The sequence below is a fragment of the Barbus barbus genome (assembly GCF_936440315.1).
Source record: "Barbus barbus genome assembly, chromosome: 38".
In the NCBI taxonomy this organism is placed as follows: domain Eukaryota; kingdom Metazoa; phylum Chordata; class Actinopteri; order Cypriniformes; family Cyprinidae; genus Barbus; species Barbus barbus.
In genome coordinates this window covers 14,203,071-14,228,791 of record NC_136716.1, presented here as the reverse complement: position 1 = coordinate 14,228,791, position 25,721 = coordinate 14,203,071, and the positions used below count along the sequence as shown (strand labels likewise).

General features: G+C 37.2%; 1 protein-coding gene across 3 annotated transcripts in view; it reads right to left on the bottom strand.

Annotated features, from left to right (window-relative positions):
• LOC306858039 (WW domain-containing adapter protein with coiled-coil-like) overlaps positions 1-25,721 on the bottom strand; it is a 40,781-nt gene that overhangs the window by 9,508 nt on the left and 5,552 nt on the right. For all 3 annotated transcript variants that reach the window (XM_079398397.1, XM_079398398.1, XM_079398399.1), the window contains 5 exons: positions 16,567-16,658; positions 13,495-13,610; positions 12,100-12,215; positions 4,062-4,313; positions 981-1,103 (listed from right to left, as the gene is read on the bottom strand). In XM_079398397.1, the coding sequence (XP_079254523.1) occupies positions 981-1,103; positions 4,062-4,313; positions 12,100-12,215; positions 13,495-13,610; positions 16,567-16,658 (699 nt within the window). The remainder of the gene's footprint in view (positions 1-980; positions 1,104-4,061; positions 4,314-12,099; positions 12,216-13,494; positions 13,611-16,566; positions 16,659-25,721) is intronic.

The window sequence follows — 25,721 nt, the reverse complement described above, 5'->3', positions numbered from 1 at the left end:
AGAAGAACTATGGAACCTAACCCTAACTCTACCTGCAAAGCTACCTGGAAAACTATGCGCAAGTACACAGAAAAAAAATCTTTTAACAGTACTGTAGCTTTGCAGCTTTTGCTCTAGGTGCACTTACTAGTGTTCTAATAATTTTGCCCATCACTGTATACAATTGGGAGAAAAACAAAAGCCTTTATATATGCAGAGTTGTGTACACATTACGTTCATGTGCATTAGTAAGAAAAGTTGTTGATTATTTAACACCTTTTTATTTCTGCTGTAGAGGACTATAGCAACACCATCTTCCTCAAAGCACAGAAACATCTAGTTTCTTCTCGTTTATGAAACAATTTTATCCTTAGACTACATTATGCACCACATTCGGACAAAAATCCTATGGAAAACACTGACTTAATTCTTTTTTTCTTTTGGATATTGAGTTCTCTTTCAAGGATTACTATGCTTGAAAGGTCAACAACGCAAATGAGTCAAAATGTCTGTCTTGCCAAGTATTTACATAAAGTCAAGTATTTACATAAAGCTACTGGTTATGAAGATACATCCCATCATTTATTGTGAACATGCAATTAAACGTGATTTGGATATTGCCAAATAGATATGCTGCATGACAAATCCATATACAGAGCTACCAGAAAACATTTGAGAGGCCCACGTGGCCCACCATTATCTGCTCAGACAGCAGCAGCCAAGTCTGTGCGTATGTGTGTGCTAAGCTACCAACCCCATCTGCTAACTCAAGGAAGCTGACTCAGAACCCCACAGCTGACATGAGTCGGCAACACAACCTCACGCCAAAAACAAATCAAAACCATGAGCTCAAGTTATGAAGTTCAAGATCAGGTCACAAAACAGAGCCAACCTTAAAACCACATGTGTCAAGACATAATTTGGATGGCATTGTAGCATGAATAAAAAACACAGCAGGTCTGAATGTAAAAGGTAGTACGAGGCACAGTGTGTGTATGTACCGTGGCTGGACAGTTGAGTAGCCTGGGAGAGCAGAGTTGTGATGTTGAAGGCAGACGGACCAGCAGTCAGGATCTTATGGAGCATGGACTGCAGCGAAGCCTGAGTTACTGCAGCCGTGAGAACTACAGAGACACAGAACACACAGAATGAAGCAAGAAAGCAAGGACAAAAGGTGAAGACAGGAAGCAGTAAAAAAAAAAACACCCAACATTCAAATCACAGCCTGCAGGAAAAACTCTCTTTACCAAATGCTTTGGTAACATTAAGAGTTTGTCTTTTCAGTCACTGGTGAGCAGTTAGAAAACCTGCAAGATTTTTCTGAAAAGATGAGTGTGCAAGTGTCCCACCAACATACTGACTAGTTGATTTTGCAAATCCCAATTACCTGTCAAAATACTGGATCATTAAGTCACAGATTTTACTACAGACAGTTCATTTAAAAATTACTTGGAAAAACTTGAAGCAATATTTACTACATTTAAAAAAACTACAGCTACAACCTTATTTAAATATCTGTACTAATGTTCAAATATTTGGAGTCAACAAGATTTTTCAGACGTTTTTGAAAAGTCAGAGACTACATTTTTTAGATCTAAAATACAGTAAGCTATAAAGTAATATTGTGCAATATTTCTCTAACATAAAATAAGTTCTCTATTTGTAATGTAAAACCAAGAACTGTACTTATCCAGAGTGAGCAAAAGGGCTGGTAAAATCACTCTGGATCCCTCACATCCAGCACACCCCCTCTTTGAACTGTTACCGTCTGGTCGACGTTGCAGAGCTCTGAGCACCAGAACGACCAGACACAGAAACAGTTTCTTCCCTCAGGCAATCCATCTCATGAACACTTGACAATAAACGCAGAACACACGACTATTATACATTTATCACCACACTTATTTTTATTTTTTTCCCCATTTCAAATTTGCACATACTTGACCTGTACATACATAGTTGTCTATATTATATATTGTGTTTTTGCGGTTTTGTACATTGCCTACTTGGATATTTGTATATTATTTTATTATCTGTGTCCTGTCCTGTTGCTGTCTTTCGGTTGCACTGTGGAGCTTCTGTCACTACAACAAATTCCTCGTATGTGTAAACATACTTGGCCAATAAAGCTCATTCTGACTCTTTACTGCTACTTTTGATTAACTTAATGCATATTTTCTGGAAAAAAAAAAGAAAAAAAGAAATATTCATATTAATCTTACCCTAAACTTTTCAACGGTGCATTTAAACTTTTTCAGTAGCATTTGTGTGTGTTACAAACCTAGGTCAGACAATGTTGCAATCAACCTCAAGTGGAGTTATTTATTTAAAACTTGTGCATCATTAAAGGGGACATCGGATGCAAAATTCATTTTTACATGGTGTTTGAACTTAATTGCGTGTACACAACTACCCTATAATAATAAAAATCCACCCAGTGCTTTTTTCCCCCACAAATCAAACACTTTCTCAGATCAAGCCGTTTACAGATTCTTGGCAAACTGATGTAACTTTGCCCAGGCGCCTCCCACGATTGTTGACTGACACTGGCATTTAAGCATAGACCAGTTTTGAATGAACGGTCAACAGTCCGCCATTGTTTCGACGCCACAGCAGGTATAAACAAGATTGTTTACAGCAGTTGTCATTTACTCTCGACATCTGAGCCGCTGAAGGTGCAGTGGATTACTTGTTTTAAGGTAGTGCCCCCCCCAAAATCTACCTAAATGCAATTATGTTTGCGCAAATCATTTTACACCAAACTGCTTTGTAAACGAGGGTCAGTACGAAGCAGGTTGTGCTAAAAAATTAAAAGGATAGATCAGTCGCATCACCACCAGTAAAAGTGAGTATAAGTTTTTACACGAATCTTTGCAAATTGCCTTTCCTAATAAATGTATGCTAGTTTGCAAGTTCCACGAAGAATGCGGCTGAAGTTAACAGTCTCACACCATGTCTATAACCGGATGCGAGCATTGTTCTATTTAAGACGTACTAACACAAAGTTCAAATGATCTGCAACATTCGTTTTATCGCGTCCACTACACGACATTAAGGTTGCCTTTGTAGAGGTTTTATAAAAGTGTTTGTTAATGACTAATAAGTCATTTACAAATGCATTTTAAATTGTTTTTGAGAAGTTATAACAGCTTGAATAAGAATGAAGGGGCAGGGTTAGTAGTAGCTCTATATCATTTAATGGGACATGCACCGAAAGGGATCGCTGTGAACAGAGCTCTTCTTGACAAGGTAAAAAGGGTGTTGTTTTACACTACCATTGAGAAATTAACCAAAGTATGTCATAGACTTTTTATTAAGACCCTAAAGAATCATAGCAACTTGTGGAAAATGGGCATTCGATGACCACTTTAAGACCACATTCACGATCTACTTGAAAACTCAAACACCTTTAAATAAAGCACTTTATACCAGAGCCTAAACCAGAGGAAACGTTGCCTGCAACTAGTTTGAATCCAATATTAATGCACTTAAAGAATGATGCAGCAGCCCTGGCACTGGATCATGCAAACTTTTGTATTTCACCGTTTTACACAATCTACCATATGCAGTGGTGGAGCAGACTGGCCAAAATCCATTCAGACATTCTGGATGGCAATTCTCGTTCACACTGGTTCTGGCTAGGAGAATCAGATTGTAACTGTGCATCATAGTTTGCAAATGCAGCCAGTGATGGAGAGTAAGAGGAAATGCCACGCTCAAAAATGGCAATTCCCACAGGCCATGTTCAGGAAGCAGCAAAGCTATGATTCATGCCCGAGATGTGAAGTTTAGAGAGGAAAGCTAACGCAAGCCCAGCATGCACAAGTACATAAGCAATTATATCCCCGCTTGAGTGGTACAAGACACCCAACTAGAATAAAGCTGCAAACCGAATGCTTGCTAACACCACAATGACGTTATAGTGGTGTAGTAAGGTTCAAATGTGGTAACCGCCATTACCGCAGAACAAGGATTTAACCTCAGGTTCCTCAAATGGGATTGTCCCTGTAATGTTTTACATAAAAACGTCTGCTAACAGTGGTCCACGACTGATTCGATTCACTAAGATTCAATACGCTTACCTTCATTGATCTTAGCCATGTCTACACTGGCGTTGTTAAGCTGCAGGGCAGTTTGCAGAGCAGGGAGGAGCTGACGTAAGAGGGAGGGATCTTGGAGAAGAGTGGGCGGGGCCGGAGACTGCATCACTGGAGAAACTGGAACTGTAGAGCCTGAGGCGGCGCTGGCAGAGTTGGCCACACTTAAGCCAGACACAGCAGCAGAGGAAGAGGAGGGTGTGAGTGAGGAAGGCTTCTCTGTGGCAATCGATGACTCTGTTTATAGGGGTGAAACAGTAGTGAGGGAAAGCATTGTGAATGCTTATTAAGAATGCGATGTACACAAGACCTCAATAATAATAGCAAAAAGATCCACAAACTTCAACCCTAACTAACCTATTGAAAGTGTATCAGCAATTTCAGATTTTACCCAAATCATCTACAGCCAAAATGTCACCTGAAAAAGCTCAAAGATCTTACAGAGACAGTAACTGGAAAGGAGAGCATGTTCATATGGCATGCATTCAGAATAAGCAGTTTCACTTAAGCACCTAGAGTGAAACACATAAGCGTACAAATGGAGCAGTTAAACTATGAATTTATATTGTTTAATAGCTGCAGAAGTAGTCAGGATCTAAAAATAGCCCACAATTCCCAAGGCTGGCAACGTGGCGAGATGCTACTGAACATTTCTTAACAGGTGCCCTCAGAACAAGAGCACTGACCAGGTAGAACAACAATTAAGAGACTGAGCGCACAGTTCCTCATCATGAAAACACAGCATGCTTTGTACTTACAGATATAAAAAAAACAGGCCATTACAGTCATCTCTGCAAATCTGATTTTTTGGTTCTGATGCATATTGAAATATTTTCAATTAGAGACACAATCTCCATATTTTTTAACATAGCTGTTAGTTTTTATAGAGACAAGGGACATTCTCTTTTCATAAAATACACAATTTCAGTACAACCGTATAATTCCTTGACATCACATGAGACACTTATTGAATTTCTGAATTTGAGTTGTTGGCTCCTGAGCACTTATGTTAAAGGAATAGTTCACCCAAAAATGAAAATTCTGTCATTAATTACTCACCTTCATGTCGTTCCAAACCCGTAAGTAGATGTCGGGCGATATATATCGGTAGATATTTGGAATTTTTCAAATATCGGCATTGGCCGATAAGTTTTTCCTACTTGGCCGATGCGTTCCAGGTGGGACTTTTATTTTGACAGTGCGCCAGAATTTTATTTTGATGGTGCTGAGAACGGCAGCTCCTGAGTGCTCACATTCTCCCTCTTGTTGTATCTAATAATCAGATAGAACGGTTAAACAAAGGAATTAAATGTATACAAAATGTATTAAAAACGATTGCTTTTATATTGTTAGTAATATAAATGTTTTTTTGAGAGTGTGCGGGTAAAAATTTGACGTGGTCGCACTTGTGCGAGTGCATGGTCTGCGCTGCTCCAAAGCGTCTGCTTCATACAGCACCCGCTGTAGAGCCGCGGCACATTGTAGCAGGAGTCAGATTTCACTGATCACGTGAAGAGAGGCGCTTTCAGCACGAGCGCTTCATGGGTAGAGCCTGGTTTATACTCGCCGCGTCAGCACGAGCGCGTAGGTGCGCAACACAGACGGAGCGCAAGGGAGGATTTGGTTGTCAAACTAAAATGAAAGCCCGCTTCTTAAACCAGAGGTGGTGAACTTTTGTGGAAAAAAACATGCAAGTCCTGTCAGCGACAGCCAGTTTAGTTTTACTTTTGTTTTTGTTTTGAAAAGCTTATCTTTGCTGTTTACCTCACGTACGGTATGGAGGCTTTCCTTAATTTTTATTATTATTATTTATTTGATTCCTCAGTGTTTGCTAAGCATTCTGTAATTTATTAGTCAGTAGCCTATATAATACCGCATGTGATGTGTCCTATGCCATGCCTGTTATTTTTCATTAAAATTAAGTTATATTTAGTAGATTGTGTTTAACACAAACAGGAGTGATGATCAGGTCAACGCACAGAGGTATAGAAATTCTAAATTGATTAAAAAAAAAAAAAAAAAAACCCTGCGCTGGGATCAGATCAGATTTGGCCAAAACTCAGAATTTTCTGGATTGGATCTGAAAAAAATGGTATCGTTGCATCCCTATTTGTATCCTGCATGATTGCGTGTGCTCTGCATCACAGTCGGTCCGTTCAAATTGAATTTGAACATGAAGAAATGCGCGATCGACAAACTTTAAACTCATGATTTCAAATAATGCTGCGCTTTATGCATTTGCCCACTGTCATATTCATGTCATTTTCTCTGTGTGCTGTATGTAAAATGAAATGAGTGTTATGATGGCTTTATTTGAAAAAATATGATTCCCAATACATACAAACTTCCCAGAATACTGAGTGCCCTGTTGGTTACAGGGTTTACTTCATTTTTTAAAATGTTTTTATTAAATATTTATTTGTAAAAAATACATTGTACTATAAAGAATAAGTATGTTTATTTTACACATTTATTTTTTAAATCCATTTTCAAATGATTTCAAATTTCATAAATATTTAAAATAAATAAAATTATATCTGCTTTATATCGGCCACCCTGCTTTCCAAGATATTGGAATCGCCATTGGCAGTAAAAAATAAAATAAAATAATAATAATAATAATAATAATAATAATATCGGTCAACCACTACCCATAAGACCTCCGTTCATCTTCGGAACACAAGATATTTTTGATGAATTCTGAGAGCTCTCTGACCATCTTATAGACAGCAATTTAATTAACCCTCTGGGGTCTGAGGGTGTTTTGGGGGCCTGGAGAAGTTTTGACATGCCCTGACATTTGTGCTTTTTTCAGTCGATTATAAAATATAAATGGCTAAAGTCTAATAACACTGTAAACAGCACAAACTGGGCTACAATATGTTAGCAGCATTTATGTACATGATTGTGTTTTTGAGAAAGCAACGTTTATGCGTGGTTAGTGAAAAACTACAATTTTGAAGTCACTGAAATAAGGCCATAAAGACTTTTGAGAACCGCTTCAAAATTATGTGAAAATCTTGTTCACTCGCTCATAGAAAACAATATATTGATTTAAATTTTTAAAAAGACACGTTTTGTGATCGAAAGCCTATAAGCGAGGCAGTGGCAATGGCCTTCAATATTAAAAGATTGTCACCCTACAGACAATGTTTTTACATTTGTATTTTATTTACAAGACATCAAATAATATAACAATCAAAACATATAGTGAAGGTCAAAGACACATTTATTGTGCACACTGATCTAACCACAGAGATGTGAACAGACTTTGAGTCATTCCTGCAACAGATTCTTTTCAACAAGTGAAACAAGTAAATCATACCTGATATTTACGTGTTATTTAAGTGTTTCTGCTTCTTTCCATGGATTCAAGAAGAAAAAAAACATTCAGTAGTCAAGGAGCTTGTTTTACCATAGAAGATCAGTGTAGTTAAACATCTGATGTTGGTACGGCGCTCTCAGAGGAAAACAGTTTGAAGAGACTGAAAGTCAGCAGGATTCATCTGTGGTGCAGGTATCCGATTCAATAAAGTACAAACAACAAAAATAAATAAAAAGAATTGAGCATGTTAATATCAGAAGCATCTGTATATAGTTTTTGTAGCATAGACTAACGCATGCTTTGTACTATCGTTAAAAAAAAAAAAAAAAGACATTTTACATCTGAGAAACCAATTGTTTAGCACGTTATTAAAATCTATTTCTGAACAGAGTAGGCTATTAACAATAAACATGTTCTAAACATACTTAGACTTGTTGCATTGATCATGTTATAGTGTACACTCATTACTTTTTTTTATATAGAGCATGAAAGCATTATCGCACCGTATGAAATTTAAATACAATGTTCAAAATGTTTTACTCAATTTCAAACATTGTAGTAATGAATTATAGTTTGGGAAAAACCCAACTATGATTTTGTAGTCATATTGCCTAATATGCATGATTTTATAGTAGCCTATGAAATGATTCTGTAGCCATAGACTCACACATGCTTTGTACTATAAATGGATGTACTTTGTACTATAAAAAAGGACATTTTATAACTGAGAAACTTGTTTAGCACGCTATTAAAATATATTTTTGAACAGAGTATTAATAATAAACATGGTCTAAACATTCTTAGATGCGTAGCATTCATCATGTTGTAGTTTGGAAAAAACCCAACTAAATGTGTTCAAGTTTGTCACAATAACACGTTAACTAATGCAAAAAAGAAACATTACTTATCAGATTGATCTCCTCTGGATAAAATCTTGTTCTTCTTTTGAGGGAGTTTCTGCCTTTACTCAGCACGTCTTCTTCCAGAAACGAACAATAGCCGCGATGAACGTTCTCCTCACTCTTTGTTTGTGTTGGGCGTCTCCATGAGCGCGCGTCTCATGTGGATATTTACATATGAACGACATGAGCCGCGAGGGGGCGAGATTGCATTAGAGATGAGTTCGATGGGAAAGACTGAACATTTGTGTTGGTTTCACACGGATTACTTCATCACAGAATGTTTGTTTTCGATAAGACTTACTTCATTTAAAAGTAGACACTTCAAGCTTTCTATAGATATAACTCCCATATCTGTGTGTTGAGAATTCGCCGAGTTAGTTCATTTTAGTAACGCGTTTCTAAAAGCAGTTCACGGAGACGGAGAAGACAGAGAGCACATCCTGTTTGTTTTCTTTATTTCTAAAAGCACAAAAGTTGTGTTGTTCTTGTGAGTGTACACAAATAAAAGTAGACACTTAAGTTTCGATTGATGCATTTCTCTTATCTGTACGATCAAAACTGAAAGTGTAATTTCAGTTCTTTTCGACGTTATCAGGAGAGGATGCCACAAAACACGTATCCGCGTTTGTCGACCCTAGAGGGTTAACATGATCAAGGTCCAGAAACGTTGCAAGGACATTTGTAAAATAACCCATGTGACATCAGGGGTTCAACTGTAATTTTACGTAGCTACTAGTTAATTTTTTTGCGCAAAGAGAAAAAAAAAAAAAAAGTCTTTATTCAACAATTCGTCTCCTCCACGCAAACTGGCACATATCCACTGAACGTAAAAAGCATATGCTGTTCTGTGTCAGCTGCGTTACATGGATGGGTTTCCTACATTGTTTATGCTTTGATCTGAACAAAAACAACGTATACGCATGGCGCCAGGGTGATGCAGAGAAGACAAATTGTTGAATCAAGTTGTTTTTATTTTCTTTGCACACAAATGACACGAGGGTGAGTAATTAATGACAGAATTTTCATTTTTGGGAGAATTAACCCTTTAAAAATCAACAATCTAATCCGTATTTAATCATTTGAATTGTACTGGTCATTGCCATTTTTTTTCTCTCGCCATTTTGACAGTCTGGCCAGAACATATTTCCTTAAGGAAAACCATTCACACTATTACACCACCTTTCACAAAACCTCTTCTTCAAGCATATCTCCCCATTCACAACACTGTGTGCATTAAGCATTGAATGATTACAATTCTAGACAGAAGACCAGCAAAATGATGAACTGCACTCAGAGTTCCCACATTTTGACAAATGAATTGCTTTCCAGTCATTTGTAATTATTAGATAATGACTTTTAAGAACCATTCAAATCCATTCAATGATTCGCTAATCAATCATTCCCACCAGTCTGTGTTCTGGTTTGGCTCACTCAATGGAAAGAAAGACTCAATACACACAAAATCATACATTTTGGTATTGAAGCAATTTACTTCACCAAAAGTGATATCTAAGTGATGAAATACTTCAAAAAAGAGCATACCAACAAAACTATTCAATATAGAAATTTCCATGACTCAAGTAAAGTAAGTTGATATTTTTTCCAGGCCTGGAAACTCCCTGATATTCTGAGGTTTTCCATGACAGTGGGAAGGAACCCTGTGCCTTAAACCTGCTGCTTAGTACCTGCAACCCCTTCGACTGCCTTGATATAGTCAAGCATTGAAAACTGTACTCAAATAGAAGTAAACTGCTGTGATGACTGGAAAATAAATTAAGAAAAATAGTAGGGGTGTAAGAAAACATCGATACATGCGAGTATCGCAATATTTAGTTTGGCGATACTGTATTGATTCTCCAAAACGGAATATCGATATATAGATATATATATATAAAAAAAAAAAAAGTCATACAAGATTCATGGCAGTTGTTTCGTTTTGAGTTCATATCCCGACCGCTAGATATCAGTCTTCATCTCTGAACTTAAACAGTGACAGGAAATACTAGCATCAGGGCACTCCACTAATGTTAGCGTTAATAATAATAGTTCGCTGCCAGTAATGGAGGATGAAAGCTCCAGTTCCAGCTCTCGTTTCGATGTACAAAGCTGAAGTGTGGCACCATTTGGGCTTTTGTGGTAATGTCCGCCCCGGGACCGCGGCGCAAGCGCAACCTCGGTTCTGCCGCTTGCCGCATCCCGTGTTGAAGAGCCTTTGCGGGCAGTAGAGTCGCCGCGCAGCTGCAGCTGTCTCTCGTAATTCGGGGGCATTTTGTGCAGTTGGGGCGGTTCACGCGTCGCGGTCTCAGTGATTCCACGCGGAACATAAACACAAACTGAAAAACCTGTGAAATCCAAGTTGAAAAGTTCTCAGAATGTTTAACATCTGTATTTATTTGATTGTTTTCCAATTGTTTTGTTTTCTTTAGGAATCCTGCAAGCACTTTATTTTTCATTGATATTAAGCAGATGTCATTTTTTGTTCAGATCAAATGTTATGACATTGTATGTCACAATTATAAACAAACTGTGAAGCTTTAAAGTAGAGTCTGTAAATATATATTTCTCTTTTTATAAAATACATTTTATACATACATTTAACTAAAGAATCATGCAAGCACTTGAATATTCCCCCCTTTACTCGTACAGCACAAAAAGTGGTTCAATAATGTTGAATGTTATAGGGACTGATTATTGCAAATGCAGATCCCAGTGTGTTCTGGTTAAACTATTTATTTATTTTTTGCTAAGGTTTGCATATGGTGGTGTGTTCTTAATGACAGCTTTCCTAAAAAATATATATCCCATTCCTAAAATAAGAAATATCCCAATATATCGCCTTGCTTACAATATCGCAATATATCGTATCACAACCCCTGTATCGTGATGCGTATCGTATCGCCAGATTCTTGCCAATACACAGCCCTAAAAAATAGCAGCATGCAGCACAGGAGTGTTAAAGAGCATTAACACGTCATGCTGCATAAGGCAAAGACTTGCTACTGCCTCCTACCAGCATGGACAAGCAGACCCCGACACTGCTTACGTGGGTGGTGTGGATAAGCAGAAGTTTGAGACATAAAAACACTGCAAAAGCTCTAAATGTTGTCATTCTATAAATACAAATCCAATCTATGATGGTCTGTGAAAAACGGCTGTGTGGCTCGATTAAACAGCATGTCAGTTATGACTCTGCAACTGCAAATCTAATGACGTTAACTTTTCCTCGCACTAATATAGATCACAAATATGTCCAGTATCATCTGCTACTGCAATTTTTGTAACTCGGTCTCTACCAAAAAAAAATAGATGGCTTTCTACTTTTTAAACTTTTTCAGGCCTGGAAACTACATTCTGTGTTAGGTTAGCAAAGACAGGTCAACTAAACTAACTAAGGATCTACAGCTTTCAGAGATCAATGTCACAGCACACAATTTGTCCTCTACGCACACATACCGTAATATTTTTGTGCATGTCAAAAATAGTGATACTGCTGTCGAGTAAGACTGTCCCTTGATGTTGAACGTTTCCTTTTCTAACTTCATAAGCCAATTTTCAGAAACATAATATAAAGGCCTAAAAATGCATTATGACCCCTTTTAAGACCGAGTCAGTAAATATCAATCCTTGCCTTTGATTCAGATCAGTATTTCCAAGGTTTACCATGATTAAGTAAATGCTGGTCCTAAAGATGCTTTATACATTAAGACTACCCAAAAAAAAACTGGACTGCACTCACTTAACCTTTACTGCCACTTTACACAGCTAATAATGTAGGTTTTCAGACACTGACACTTACTAGTGCTGGAGAAGCTGGCGGGCGCAGCTTGCATGGCTTCACGCCTGTAGTCCCTGTCTTTAGGGAAACTGTTGACCACTGCAGCCATCTTGGTTGCCTCCTTCTGCCTTTGCTCTCTGAAACAGGAACGCATTCACAAATGGTACTGGCATTCAAAAGACAACAAAACCAAATCAGCTTTACACACATGACCAGCAGAAAAAAGCCTCACAATGAGACTAGCTGCCTCAAATTTCCACAAGTCACTTGATAAGTGGAATTAGGCCTATTTTGAAGCACATTTTAATTTAAGTGCACATATAAATGGTTCTAGCATTCATTATGTATCATTAACTATATCGTGATATGACAGTGTGATTATCGAATCACAAAGACTGCAATTTCATTACATATGCGTTCAAAGTGTAGCACTGCACTGCGAGATCAGCTCATGATCCTGTGGTTTCAGTGTCTCAGAGCAGCTTGGTTTGCAGTAAATTCTGCTACATCTCTGCATGTTCGGTGAATTTGAGGTCACTTAACATACATATGGAATGCAACATGATCTTCCAAAACTGTAATGAGAAGCACTTATAAACCAGCTGTTGTCAACAAAAGAAAGTTTGAGGGTTTTTTAAGGGCTTGTTTTCCTCCAAAATAAAAGTTTGATGGTTTGAAGAAGTAGTAGTAGTGCTTTATTATTCCTCAGTTTTTGCCATGAGATGCTGACATGGCAATAAAAAGAGTTGCAATTATATTGCAATATTTTTTAAAATTAACAACTGAAAAAAAATCTAAAATCTTTTTACAAGTCTTGAAAATGAATAAATTAAGATATAACAAAAATAGTAGTTATGGATTTTACAGTCGTACCCTAAATCTATTTTTTCAATTTTTGTTCACTTATTTTACAGTGAAAAACTAGAATATTAATTTCTCATTTGTTTAATATTTTTAAAAATACTAACAACTCTAATAATAGTTCATATTACTTTATAGTAATTGTTAAATAAATCCCAAATGCTTTGGTCAATTTGTGCAGTTCATCAAACAAGCACAGTAAATGTGGAGCTTTGAAAGGTCATAAATGGTCTTTGATGAAAGCTCACTCTCAGTGTGAAAGCTCAAAGCGTGATGCAGTTTCGTTCGCACTTCTGCTTCGCTAAAGTGCTGCAAGACGTGTGAAACAGTCCTAAGACTGCAAAATACTCACTTGCAGAAAGCAAGATGCTTAAAAAAAAAAAATTCCTATTATTGCTGGGAATGTTTCTTCTGTGGAAACATACTAGATTAAAATTTCCACCTGCACTAATCACCTGATGTTTCACCAGCAACAAGTATGGATTAGTGTATTATTAGCATAGAATTAAGTACAATTTGAGTCTGAGCCCAGGGGTGAAAGCGTGCATTTAATACCTCTCCAGCCACTCTTTGGGTTTCTCCCACTGAGACACCTCCGTCCTGCAGTTGTAGTAGTACTTCTTCCCTGAAGAACTGATGTGTTCAGACCAATCATCTGCCGGCTCATATGGCTGAATAAAATAAAAACAACAGGTGTGAACGCTGACGTTTAAAGAGACAGGAGCTGTTAAAGGCATGAGAGAGGAAGAGGTAGAGGAAGGAAGATAAAAAGGAGAGGGGTAAGGCAACAACAAAAGGAATGACCTGAAAGGGAGAAAAAAAGGAAGACAATCCAGGTGTTTGTTGTTTTTCTTCTGACATAAGGAAAGGCTGCACAGATCAACAGCATGAGGAAGTTAAAAATGTAGAATAAGACTTGGAAGAAAAGAGAAGGAATGGGAGCATTAGAGAGACAGACAGATTGAGCGTGCAAGGGAGAGAGAGAGAGAGAAAGCTGAATCCTGATGCAAGCGTGTGTAATATTTGATAAGGTGGATCTCTGCGCATCGCCCCTGCAGGATGCTCCTTTAATCTGCCCGAGTCCACCCTCAACCTACTAGAGTCTGACTGACAAAGCCTCACACCACCACACCAGACAGTACCGATCATTAAAGCTGAAGTGTGCAATTTCTGTGACAGTCATTATTTTTGCAATCCCGGATGGTGATGGTAATTTTCTTAAACGCTTCCTTCGTCGGCCAAAGGGTCACAGTACGGTTGGTTAGCATGGCCTAGTTAACTCCTCCCTAGAGACAAAATCTCTCTCCATTTGATAGTCATTCAAAATAAGACGTAGTCTGACTTCATTTTTGCTAGCAACGCATTTATCAGGGTCCTGTACCAGAATGTTAATGGTTATTTCTGTCCAGTTGTTAGACTTAAATCAGTTGGAACAAATGGAGAGTCCAAGCCCAAAGTAACAGCGACAGACAGATAGATCAAGTGTAACAAGTATAAATAGTGACTAAACACGACCCAATAATACTACGTTAACAAGGAGTCACTCTCACTATACCCCTTAAACGGATAGTTCACCCAAAACTTAAAATTCGGTCATTAAATTACTCTCTCATATAGAATTTTATATAAAAATTGTTGAATAAAGTCGTTATTTTTGTTTTCTTTGCACACAAAAAGTATTCTCGTAGCTTCGTAAAATTATGGTTGAACCACTGATGTCACATGGATTATTTTAACAATCTCCTTACTACATTTCTGAACCTTGATCATGTAAAGATACTTGCTGGCTATGGGAGGGTCAGAGAGCTCTCAGAATGCATCTTAATTTGTGTTGACATGAGGGCGAGTAATTAATGGTAGAATTTTCATTTTTGGGTGAACTATCCGCTGAGAGAGGCGACACTGCGCCAGGAAAGCAGTAATGGCGACATCTTCCAACTGATCAACAGCTAAGGTTTATCCAAAAAAGTCGCTAGGTTTGTATGTACCTTTTATGGGGAAAATCAATGTATGGGAAACTCTGTAGATAGATAGCACTTTAGTTAAAAAAATAAAATACAAACTAGACCTGGACAGCCACTATATTATATGAACTACCATTCAAAGTTTTGGGGTCCAAGAATTTATTTATGTATAAATTAATGCTTTTATTCAGCAAGGATGCATTAAATTGATATGAAGTGTCAGTACAATGTGACAAAACTATTTTAAAATCATCAGTTTCCACAAAAATATTAAGAACTGTTGACAACAGCGAACTGATTTAAACACTAATAATTAGACATTTCTTGAGCATCAAATCAGCATATTGGAATGATTTATGAAGAATCATGTGACACTGTAGTAATGGCTGCTGAAAATTCATGCCATCAGAGAAAAAATTACATTAATATAATGTTTTACTATAAGAGACTGAGCATAAAACATTTTTAAAATCTTACCGAGCACAAGCTTTTGAATGGTAGTTAATCTCTTAAATGTGACTCATAGAATACAATGATGTTCATTGCAGAACTATGTTCACTTCACTGCACACTAAACTCTGTCCTTGAAGATACCACAATTAACATATTTCAAACCATGAAGAAATTCACCTCTGTATGCCTGCCGACAGCTAGTTCTCGCCTTCAACATAATTATAAGGTTTAATACAAAACATAAAATCTTGGGAAAGGAAATTGAACAGATGAAAAGGGTTTGATGAATGAGTTCATAAAGCAGGTGGAGCATCTCACCATCTTCAGAGTGTGGAAGAGATTTTACACAGCATATCCAAAGTGACCCCGTAACATACAGAATAAAAGGCCAATTTAGACCAACAGAGGCACTAGGACAGTGAGAAAAATGTAGCTTCTGTGCCATTTCAATACTAAAATATTTAAATTTTATGCTAGCTCACCAAAATTACCACTCATATGACTATGGCTTAGCAGACTGTTTTTAGACTTTAGAAACAATTCAATCCAATTTGGCTTTATTGATGAACAAAACCCTGTTTTAATTGATTTACAATGCTGTAACTATTTTTAAAATCACAGTTTTACTGAAATCAAACCATATGACGTCAGTGATTCAATGCCTTAAATGAATGATGTAATGCTGAAGGCAGCAAAAGCTCTCCATTGTATTCTGGTAAAGGTAAGCTGTGCCTTGCATCTTCTAAAAGAGCTCATTATCTATAGCAAGGGGACAGATGGTCTGCACACAGGAGGGTTGCCAAACAACTAGACAACACATTTAACAGCAAAACCGAATTTCAGCCAGGGATAATTTTGTCAGATTCAAATAACGGCCCATAAAATAACATACCCCTTATTAGAAGTCTGAAATAGTTTAACAGATCTGCCAGGATAAATGTTTTCTACTATTGGTGCTAAATTAAAGCATCTCAATTGCTACTTCCAATAAGGTAGTTATTCAAGATGATTTATGCAAAACTAATAGCACAAATAGCTATTAGGTTATCATAAAATGGTCTGATTTATTCAATAAACATTCATTCAATAACAGGCTGTTTGTGCCAAAGGGGCAAATGGTTACTGCTGTATATGAACGAGGTCTTGTTGTGTGAGGGCTGATTGCTACCTCATTTCAGGGTGCAGACAAGTTAGACACTATGGGACTTACCGTGTCTGATGATTTGTTGGGATTTGAATGAGAGTTGGAGCTGTGCAGAGAGCTGTGGTTATGGGAGTTCTCCTGAGGGGATATACTGGTCCCTGAAAAAAAGAAAAATATTGAACGTGAACATATAAACCAGCCATGGTTATTTCTTAAAATTAGTGGAGGACAATCTATACATGTCTAAAAGAGTTACTTCCACATCTGGTTGATCAAAACAAGTCTACTAGAACATTCCACTGCGACCTGCATAACTATAAAGCTTCATAGACAATGACCCCATAATTCACTGCAGTTTCCACTTTTTGCAAAATCAAGAATGTATATCAATGCTTACAGCACTTAAGCTTTTTATGGCTGAAAGATGCCGAGACGTGAACACTTCAGGGCCTTTCTATCTGTTCCTGGCTTACTTTGATTCATTAGAATCATTTCAGTTTAATCTGCACCGACTCGATTACACAGACAATAAAAGCCCTCAAAGACTCATCTGGCAAGTGTTCATATAGCATGATTTCAATGGCAAAAAAAAAAGAGATGCCGAATGTACTGTGACAGACATATTGTGAAGCAATGGAAAAAATTCAAATGATCTTTAGAACTTGAATGAATTTGATCAACAAATGAGTGTTACAGCAGTATATATCCAGCGAGGTCAGCTTTTTATAATGCACCCAAAAGAGTGCGAACTAAAAGGTCTTATCACGTTCTGAAGCAGAAAACAGTGAAATAGGAGTGTTTTCAGATTAATTACAAGTGTTCAGTGTTATTACTCATTTTGACAAAAACCTAATAATCAGCAGAGCTGGGGAGGGATGAAGAACAGCATAATGATTTTATAATGCACCAGACTCAAACTCTTAACGATATATCCAGCACACCCGTAAATCATTAACTACCCACAAAAGATTACTCATGATAAACAAACACATACTAGGTTTTACGGATACATATCGGATTTGGTAAAACGGCTCCATTTACACTTGGCCACATAAATGCGTTTCCGCAAAATGGGTATAAATCCAATCTTAAATTCCTGCGCTATAAGCAAATTCAACAGTTCACGTCAATGAAATCAACAGATATGCCCTACATTTTTTTCCATCATCAGCTAATTTCAAAATCAAAGACCTCAACAGGGGAGAGAGTGGCATCAGCACTGGAAAGATAAGTTAGTCTAACTACTTTTAATTATTCATTTTTTTTATATATATCAATATCGATAATTATCACGATAAATGTCAAATCTTTATTTCCTTCAAGTTTAAAGCCAGATTTTTGTTCCAACGTGAAAGTTGTAGAAACCAGACCATTCATTTTCCTTAAAGGGGTCATCGGATGCCCTTTTTCCACAAGTTGATATGATTCTTTAGGGTCTTAATGAAAAGCCTATAACATACTTTGATTAAAATTTCTCAATGGTGGTGTAAAACACTTTTTACCATGTCAAAACCAGCTCTGTTTTTAGCAAGCCATTCTAGTCCATGCTAATGAGCTCTGCTGACCCCACCCCTATCTACCGTGGAGTGACGAGCAGACTGTAAACTTCCGCCACGAAACTGGCTAAACTAGCACATTATTAGGAAAGGCGATTTGCAAAGATTTATAAAAAAAACCCTTATACTCACTTCTTCAGTAGATGCAGCTGGATCACGAATGATTTGCGCGAACATAGACGCATTAAGGCAGATCGGGGATCGGCGCATTCCCTTCAAAACAAAAGTAACGTTAATCCTCTGCGTCTTCAGCGGCTCAGATGTCGGGAGTTAATGACGATCTCTATATTCATTATTACATCCAACAACAAAACACCTCAATCGCTTAGTCGGAGACATCTCGTCTTCCCCTGCACCGGAGTTGACACAATGGCGGGCAGCTCTTAGCTCACTCAGGGCAGATCTAAGGTAAGACGGCCTTGTCAATCAACTATCGTGGGAGGGGCCTGTGCAGAACTACGCCATTCTGACAGGAATCTCAGAACATCCTGATCTGAGAAAGGGGATTTTAAAATAAGGGTGGATTTGTATCATTATAGGATGGATGTGTACACGCACTTCCAACACACATTTGTGTTCAGACAACTTGTAAAGTGAATTTGGCATCCGATGACCCCTTTAACAAAATAAATCTCTTAAAAGAAAAATGAATTTCTTAGTTTCTGAATGTTCTAATGAGTGATATTGTTTCAAATTAAGAAACAGGTTTGTGCTGCCTGATAATATTAATATCACTTTTGTCTCTTTGAAATGCATATTTGATAGTAGTAGTAGCTTGAGTTAGGATGCAGATGTAAATTTTTGTTCATTATCAAAACCAGTAACATCTGTAAAAATTGTAGCAACCTCATTTTTATATGGTGAAATTTAATTCTGACCATTTTTTTTTATTTTTTATTAACCATTGGTCTCCCATAGTAGCATACATTTAAATCATGATAAACAGTTAAAACCACACATATAGCACACCTCAACACCATGGTAAAAATATAACTACATGGTTTTAAGGTATTTGTATGAATAACAGTAGTCTAATAATATTTAGTATAAATGCACATATGCTATAGCTTAAATCATAGAAAAATACTATAATTATATTCCATTACTCCTAAAATAACTCCATTTCTGACAATACCATGGTGCAGTTCCTACAGTAAATCCATGGTAAATGGCAACTTATAGATTGAAAAGCCTTCTGACGATATTCAGTTCTGCACAGTGTTTCTCTTGTTTGTCAACGCCGTTTCATCTGGCTTTAAACTATTTTAAATCACAGAGTCATTAGGGTTCATTGCCGAATTCAAGCGCTTCACATTGGCTTTCACAGCGCCGTTTACTGCTCACATGAGAGTCTCGTCAGCGAGTTTACGCATCCGCGCAGATCAACTGTCCGTATGGCACCTTTAGCACAGTTTCGGTCTGCTTTTGGCGAATAAACATTATATCGAACCATTCATATAATTTTATTGAGGAAAATTCTATAGCGATATTATCGTTATCGATTTATCACCCAGCCCCATTTACACCTGGTGTTTTCACGATTGGATGACTCTCCGATCAGAGAAAATGCATAAAGTGACCAGGTGTAAACAGGCCCATAGTGTTTCTATGTACAAGAAAGGTCAAGAAATTCACACAGCAAACCCTAAGTGACCTGCAATCTTCCCTGCCAAACCACAAACCCTCACCGGGGCATTTTAGCTGTGCTCTTAGACTACATACAGACAGCCCTTAGGGTACAGACAGTCCTCACTGCCTCCTGATGTGTTCCCGGAACAAGATTATAAAGTCAATGTGAACGTGGAAAACACTCCACTGATGTACTACGTCTAAATATACATTTAAAAATTCAATGAAATCAAAATGTCCACTTTTAGGGATTTTGGTCCAGTCACGTTAGCTTTGAGTTTATGTACTCCTCAACATGGACACAGAATGTTTTTTTGAAGATATATGCACAAAACCCCCCCCCCAAAAAAACAGACTCTCTGATCCAGGAACATAAACAAAAACATGGATGACTCGCCATGATTTTTTTGTCCAATCAAATACTCGTCATAAAGAGACTGTCCTAAATCTAAATAAACCCTGCAGCTGATGAGCATGTAGCAAATTTTTCATCTACTAAGAAAAACGGTGGGAAAAAAAAAAAAAAAATCACACTGAAATTCCCTAGTCCCACCCATACTTCCTGTGAATAAGAAATACATCATGAACTACTGCTTTCCTTTTCATCAAGAATTAAAAAAAAAAAAAAAAAAAAGTGTTAGAAGCTATTTGACACGTACACACTCAAAAACAAAACTTTGGAGTGGTAGAACAAGTCTGAACTAGCTACTGTTTACATTAGCCTTTATGGAGGAACCAGAAAACCTTGTTGTGTGATTGCTTTAGGCATACATGACAAAAGTTTAAGAATATTCACCATCTTGCTTCTTTCTGGTTTTGATCAAATTCATCAGAATGTAATGATGCATTTTTTTGTAGGTTACTCATACTGCTCAACTTGCATCAGCAAATCACACTCACCTAAAACCCATTCCATCCACTGGGCTGGATTTTAATCTAACCAATATCAATTTGTAGATCTCAAGATCACACCTTCATGCCATTTTCAGATGTGTAGATAAAACACTAAACATTATTTGTCGAGCACCTCCCATACAATAATTGGAAAAGCTCTGTGATTTGTTACTTTTAATAAGAAACAGACTAAGCTTAGGGCTGCACAATTAGTCGAATTTCTAAATCGCGATTACGATTATGGATGCCACGATTACATAATTGTTCAAAGCCGCGATTACAAAAATAAACAAACAATTAAAAATGCCCACTTGCATTATTCTGTGTGCTTAAGAGGTGTTTGCAGCGTGGGGTTTAACAAACTCAAACACTGGATAAATAAGACATTGTCTACCTGATAGTCGTTGTCACTCTGTTGTGCATGATAGATGTTAAACGCCAAACATGTCAAAAGCGGAACAAAATAGTGGTACTCGTTTGAACTGCGCGCCACACTGACCTTTTATCTGCTCGCCTCAAAAGAAAACAGTGCAGTGCGAGCTTAGAGCGAATGCGTTTATTACAGTGACCAGTCGCGATCACGCGCTAAACGCTGTGAAATCCAGTAAGAAGCACTCGAGTTCAGCGCAGAGCTGAGGTCGACAATATAATTGGCCCGGTGGCCCGGACGTACTTTTAAAACCGTCAGGGCCACCAGATCGCTCCAACCACTAGCCCGGTGGGGCCAGTAAAAATAATGCCTCGATTAAAAAAAAAAAAAAGTCTAATTTCACATTAATTACCTGTGGTTCTGGGTTTTGATTTCTGTTAAATCGTCTCGGTAACCACCGCTAACACGTTACGTGATCCCGACGGCCTTACAGATGCAGCGGGTTTATGCGCTCCGTCTGCACCGCCTTGCTCGCTCCCGCGGTTACGCGCGCAAACTGCACACTGCTGCTCAGCACCTACCTATAGCTATTATTAAGCTAGGCTACATGTTTCTGAAACCCCAATCACCCGGCCAAACGCCGGGTAAAAAAAAAAAAGAGAAGGCAAGGAAGAGAAAATCACCAGAGGAATTGAGGGAAAGCGAAAGGGAATACGAAAAGAAAAGGCAGAGAAAGTTTCAGCCCCAGTGGCGAGACCGCTGGAATTGGCTGGGCTTAGGGGTGTGCGATATGACGATTTTTGATCGTGGACGATAAAAATGTCTCCACGATCTGCTTTTGAAGAAATATCGTAGTATCGTGCTACAGCGCACATTATGTCAAATACAGTTCTGGCGCCTCCGTCTCTATGTACTGTACAACACGACATACAGCAGTAGAGTTACTCTGACAGGACACTGCACTTATTCACGATCGCAAAAGTACATTATTTGCACACAAGCCTTGTTGGTTAAATGTTTCATTCGCGCGCTGGTCTGACGTGCGCTTTTTCTGAGCGCATACACCTGAAGCACGCGCACTAAAAAGCCTGTCTAACAGCGCCTGATTACTCAACTAAGTTATCTTTTGCGCTAATACTGTCAAAACACACAAGGTTTACATACAGACTCAGTTGGTTATCTCTAAAATGAAAGTAAATAGTTAAGAGAGAAACGGATGCGTGCCTGTATATTAGATGCGTGCAGCTCTTAAAGGGACAGGACACTAAACATGCTGTCGACTGTCATTAAAGGGATAGTTCACCCTAAAATTTAATTTCTGTCATTATTTACTCACTCACATGTTGTCCCAAACCACTATTAATTTCTTGTGCTGAACCCAAAATAAGATATTTTGAAGAATGAGGGTAACCAAACAGTTGCTGGTCTACATTGACTTTGATAGTTGGAAAGAAAAATCCTGTGGAAGTCACTGTGGACCAGCAACTGTTTGGTTTTCCACCTTCTTCAAAATAGCATTTATGTTCAGCAGAAAAAAGAAACTCATTCAGGTTTAAAACAACTTTTGAGTAAATGATGGTATAAAAATAAAACATTATGACAATTGACAGATGACAGAATATTTATTTTTGGGGGAACTATTCATTTAACGTTAACAAAACAACAAAACACAAAGACAAAAATCACTCGCTATTCTTGACTGAAAAACTTTAATACAGTTGCTTTAGGAATCAGTCTATATAGTGTTTTATTTTTATATTTGTTCATTCAATTTCATTGCTAAATACACATATTGTACCTGAAAATAAAGCACTGTTTGTTTTATTTGTATATTGTGTGTATTTGTAATGTGTATCTTTGTTCTTATTTTTTAATAAGAAAGATAGAATGATGACGAAGATTTTTATCTTCGCCCACTTTGGCCTTAATATCTGCCATGTCTTTTTTTTTTTTTTTTTGTTACCTTGAAAGGCTTTGTCTTTTGGCTGTAATGCTCAGACAACTTGTAAAACCAACATGACAAAGAATCGTGATAAAATCGTGATATTTCTAAAAAAAAAAACGTGATATATTTTTCCCATATCGCCCACCCCTAGCTGGGCTACGATCAAGAAAAAAAAAAAAGAGGTTTACTGTGAGCTCTGCAGATCAATGCCCATATATGCAGACAAGTAAGTTAGAGAAAAGTTAACGTGTATGAAACCTATGGTATGAACATAATGTAATGAATTGCTGTGTGACTACAGAGAATGAATCCTATGCAATAGGTTTATTTGCACTTGTTTCATGTTTTTGCACAGTTTTGCTGCACTTTGCACTAAACCTACCTTAAAAAAAAAAAATGTTATTCATGTTGTTCAAGCAAACTGTTCTTTTTCGTGTTTATTGGGATCAATACCCGACGCGTTGACCTGGGCCAGTGAACTTCAAAAGACACTGGCCCGTGGCAAATTTCCCTTATTGTCTACCCCTGCAGAGTTCTCCAGAACAAATCACGTCTCTTTAATTTAAATTAGTTTAAAGCCAAATAAATCGGAGCTGTTATTCTCATCAACACTGATGCAGAAACAGTGCAACGATCCAGTTAGAAGATGTTTCAATCGACAAATCACCCACATTTACCATAGTTTTACTGTAGTAACACTGGGGATGTAACTATTACCGGTTTGACGATAAATCATGATAAAATTCCCCACGGTTAGTATTACCGTTTCATTTTTGAATTATCATTAAAACCGTAACAACTCACGATAAATAAATACTGTCCAGCATAAAGCGCAGTTTTAAGTAACAGTCTCACGTGCACACGGCAGCAGAGTGGTTTTGTTTTGAGTGAAAATAGGGCGGAAAAGCTGGGAGGCTTTAAAAGAGTGCTTAGGGAATTATACAAATTAATTTATGAATTCATTAATTACACGAATGTACCTCTGAAGGTTCTGACTGTCTTCAGAAACTATTAGATGGCATTTTGTTTTCATCTTCACTCCATGTAATACTTAAAGTGTTCTTAAATCGCAATACTGCTTTGTTCATGGAGTTCACGGGGATCAGCTGTATTCAACTTTTCTATAAGCGCCACCTAGTGTCAGAGAGTGGATTTACAGAGACTTTTACATTCAGTCTGTGTGCAGTTTCTGTCTGGACAAAAATGGACCGAATTTGCATGCCCTGCTGTAAATTTTGACCGGTTGATGAAAAACAAGCTTATGTGGATTCTACACATTTAAACAATTCAGATAAGTTATATAGAATTATTTATGGAGCAGATAAAATGCATATAATCATTTATTAATCAATTATCATTTTGACTTAATCCTTTTCTTTATTTAAAGGCTGAAATGTGAGGTTTACATTATGAAACATCCTGTGAACAAGTCACATAATGCTACATTTACATCAGAAAAGTAATTCAATGTCCATACCTAATTAGCTAGAAAAATAATGCTACAGACAAACATTAAATATCTATACACTATACTGCATATTCCTTAATTTTTTGCCCGTTGGTGAGGCCTCAGAAATGATTAATATTACATGTATGCATGTTTGATTTAATCTGTCAACAGAACTATTTGAAAGCCACTGTTTAAATGATTATATTTCAACAAATTAAAGAAACAATTATATCATTAGAAAGGTGATACAATTATGTGCAATGTAAATGTGTGTATATATCGTTTGAGTTATTTTAGTGTTGAATGCTGCACATAAAATTACATGGCACTTAAATGTAATAATGTGGGCTCAGTTGTCGATTTTAACTTTTAATATTATTGTGTAATTTATAGCATTAGATGAGAGATTTTCCTTAAGAAAATGTACATGTACCTGAAACGTCCAAATAAATCTGTATTCAATTGAATCAAGGGCAAAACTGAACTGAATCGAAAGAACAATATTCAAGTTGGAGATATGGCTCAGCTGCTTTTAGTATTTATGCTTATTGCAAATGCATATATAACATCGAACTAATTAATTATGCTGTCAGCATACTTCTATATAGCAGTTATCCTTTTTAACTGCTTCGAGTGGCTCTTTCACAAGATGCAAGACTTGTCATATAACAGATCTGGTAAATATGAATGATGGAAACATTTTTTACACCACCAAGATTCATAAGATGTAGTACTAAAAAAATAATGAAAACATTCTATAAATGGCAAAGAGCCAGGCAACAAATCAAGTAGATTCATCACTTTTGAAGAATGAACTCCAAAAGTCTTTTTGAAAAACTCAAAACAGAGAATAACATACTCCTAACTACTGCAACTTCCCTTGTATAACATTAAATTTAAATAGGCTAGAATCCTTAGTTGAACGAGATCTGATGCAGTGTACAGCTTCCACAACAGTCTGATTCAATTCAAAGTATGCTGCTGTCTCTGTTCAGTTAGATGATACATTTGGCAGCAATCTCATTATCTACTCATTATCTAGATAAGAGTAGCAAATCAGCATGTAGTGATTAGATTCAACTGCCTTTATATGCAGCAGGTCAAGACGTCTTGTGATGCAAGTAGATAAAAACTAATAGATTGACAAAAGAAATGACAATATTTTATCTGAAGTGACAATATCAGGCAGGACTAAAAGCTGGTTCACGAAGCACGATAACTATAAAGAATGTTAATGACACAATAGATGTTTCCATCACCCTGTTTTTATGCGCATTTTGAAGCATCAGAAACAATTAATGGAAACGCCAAATTTCTAATTAAAATTTGCAAAAAAGCTTTTACGCTCGCTTTTAAGGTGGTTTTTGGCAAAAAAGG